A 2,985-nucleotide genomic window follows, 5' to 3' on the forward strand; every position below is an offset into this window, starting at 1 on the left:
ATATACAATATGTTCTGCATTCCCCATTAAAGAAAATCAAAGGTATAAGATTAGAAGACAAGACGCACCATATCTTGCCAGTAATAAACAAGCAAAAACAACTAAACAGTCAAGTTAATGAGTTACATTATTATTGAAGATTTCTAATTGAGAGTTTATTATTTACAGTAGGAGAAACCAAATTACATTCATCCACCAAATTTACAACAAGCCAGTACAAAATGTTCCAATTAAAGAGAAGATGTAAAGCAGAAATTTCATTAATACCATAGAAAATCAACCCAATTAAGGATCATAATTACCACCACCACCAGGAGAGGTACTTGGGGAAGCTTCCATTAGACCAGCCTCAGCCACTCTCTTCTTCCTCTCCTCCTCGTACTCGGGATCATCAGTAGGCAACTCAAACCTGCAAATGGGACACGAATTTCGTGAAACCAACCATGGGATAATGCAGTCCCCATGGTACTCGTGTCCACAGGGCAACTTCTTCACCATATCTCCCACATTCAGTGAATCTTTGCATATAGCACATGCGAGTAAGGCTTCTTCCTTCCTAATCACCATATTCTCCAAACCCTCCACCGCCTCTTTCGAAGCTGGGGGCGCCCCACGCCTCCCTTCATTATCATTTTCGACTAAATTCTGCAACACAACTTCGTACCCCGCAGCATCCACGTAATCCCCCGGGTTTCCGATAAAAGTATCGGATTCTGGGACATGAAATCGCAGTTCAACCGAATGGTCTTCGATTCCCATTAAAATCTCGGCCCAGTCAAGAACCCTGTTGCGCCTTGTCGCAGCTCGAGCGGCGAAGTCTCTGAGACGAAGCTGGAGAAAATCTCGTCGCCTCCTTCGCCTGTCATCCTCCTCTTCACCATCGCCGCGATCCTCAATCACTTCATTCTCCTGGTCACTATCAGACAGATCTTGATTCTCGTTATCCCGCTCACGATTCACATATCCATCTTCATTCCGCACTTCAACGGAATGTTCGCCTTCGCTGTCGTCATCATCTTCGCCCTCTGCGGCGTTCCATTCGCCGATCTCGATGCGTAAATAGTCATCATCAGTTGGATCGACATGCTCGGATGGAGGAGGAGGGGGAGCATCTTCCTCATGAGAATCCCGAACGATACGACGAATGTCCTGTCGAAACCGGTCGAAGAAGAGTTCGGGGGAGCGGAAACTCGGCACTGGAGTGGAATTCATGGCTACGGCGGAGATGGATTCAACAAAGCCATTATTACACTCCTTACAGATGACGTCGGGAAGATCCTCCAGGGTTTCAATTAAGACCCGCTTTTCACAGTGATGGCACCAGTGATGTAAGGAGTTGGGATCCACCTCGTTTACTGCAGGATTCATGTCCTGGTTTCGGGTCGGGGATTGAGTTGATAAATTTTCCGCCATGGATAAGCTTTCTTTGTACTTTCTGTTTTCCTTTCTTCAAATAAGAAAAGCGCCTCCGTGCGAGTCGGAGACGACTTAAAAATGGGAAATTTCAATGGGAGTCACCTAAGCTTATTTTTTTATTGGTCATTAAAGTTTGATACAATTAGATTTTAACTACATAATTTATACTTTTGTTACAAATCGACCAATTTTTCTTTAAATTGTTGCAAAAATTTCAGCAATATTTTTTTTTTCTTGGGAACTATAAAATCGTGTTACCAAATTCCACATGAGTTGTTTTAAAATGAAGGACTTCTCATAGTGTCAAATGATATATACTCTTGACATATTTTGTCGTTCACTGCACAAATTCTGCAATTTTGCGATGTATGGTTGCATTTAGCCCCTCGTTTAACCCCCAATTTATGGAAATGAAAATGTGTGGAATAATTATTTTTTGAAAATTGAGTGGTTAAAAAGGAATGAAAGTTTTCGATTTACAAGTTATTATTTTATCGAATATTGTGTGATTGAAAATAAGATATAGAAAAATGGAATGTAATGAAATAAAATTTAATAGAAGCCAAACGAGAGCTTACTAAGCACTTGTTTGAGCCACATTATTTTCTTTAAAATACGTTTTTGAATAGTGTATTGATGGAAAATGTGTGGTTAAAAAATGAAGAAAAATTTTGTATTTGCGGGTATTATTATTTTAATGAAAAATGTGTGGTTGAAATAATATCAAATTATCATTTAATAATATATTTTTTTAAAAAAAGTGGTTCAAACACGACTTCTATAAATTAAAAATTAACCACTCATTTCAACTTGGGAAAAAGGCAGAAGCAATGATTGAGATCAAACGCGTTACGCGTTTATTTTTAACTTTTTCGGAATTTTTGGTAAAGGTTCAACCTTAAATTCCAACAATTCTTTACTGGAAATTATATCACATTACATTTCATTTTTTTCTTTCTTATTTTCAACCACATAATTTTTTATAAAATAATATTAATCATTCTCCTGGTCACTATCAGACAGATCTTGATTCTCGTTATCCCGCTCACGATTCACATATCCATCTTCATTCCGCACTTCAACGGAATGTTCGCCTTCGCTGTCGTCATCATCTTCGCCCTCTGCGGCGTTCCATTCGCCGATCTCGATGCGTAAATAGTCATCATCAGTTGGATCGACATGCTCGGATGGAGGAGGAGGGGGAGCATCTTCCTCATGAGAATCCCGAACGATACGACGAATGTCCTGTCGAAACCGGTCGAAGAAGAGTTCGGGGGAGCGGAAACTCGGCACTGGAGTGGAATTCATGGCTACGGCGGAGATGGATTCAACAAAGCCATTATTACACTCCTTACAGATGACGTCGGGAAGATCCTCCAGGGTTTCAATTAAGACCCGCTTTTCACAGTGATGGCACCAGTGATGTAAGGAGTTGGGATCCACCTCGTTTACTGCAGGATTCATGTCCTGGTTTCGGGTCGGGGATTGAGTTGATAAATTTTCCGCCATGGATAAGCTTTCTTTGTACTTTCTGTTTTCCTTTCTTCAAATAAGAAAAGCGCCTCCGTG

At 40.5% G+C, this 2,985-nt stretch overlaps 1 protein-coding gene across 2 annotated transcripts; it reads right to left on the reverse strand.

The window, feature by feature from the left end:
* Positions 1-102: 102 nt before the first annotated feature.
* On the reverse strand, positions 103-2,985 carry LOC111401270 (E3 ubiquitin-protein ligase CIP8-like). 2 transcript variants are annotated; one of them, XM_023028950.1, is made up of 2 exons: positions 2,425-2,985; positions 103-912 (listed from the first exon to the last, which is right to left on the reverse strand). In XM_023028950.1, the coding sequence occupies exons 1-2, from the start codon at positions 2,923-2,925 to the stop codon at positions 286-288; spliced, it is 1,128 nt and encodes a 375-aa protein (XP_022884718.1). In that variant the 5' UTR covers positions 2,926-2,985; the 3' UTR covers positions 103-285. The 2 variants fall into 2 exon arrangements, with proteins under 2 accessions (XP_022884718.1, XP_022884717.1); XM_023028949.1 differs by lacking the exon at positions 2,425-2,985 and having other exon boundaries at positions 103-1,472.

Source organism: Olea europaea, chromosome 10, assembly GCF_002742605.1.
Source record: "Olea europaea var. sylvestris chromosome 10, O_europaea_v1, whole genome shotgun sequence".
Taxonomy (NCBI): domain Eukaryota; kingdom Viridiplantae; phylum Streptophyta; class Magnoliopsida; order Lamiales; family Oleaceae; genus Olea; species Olea europaea.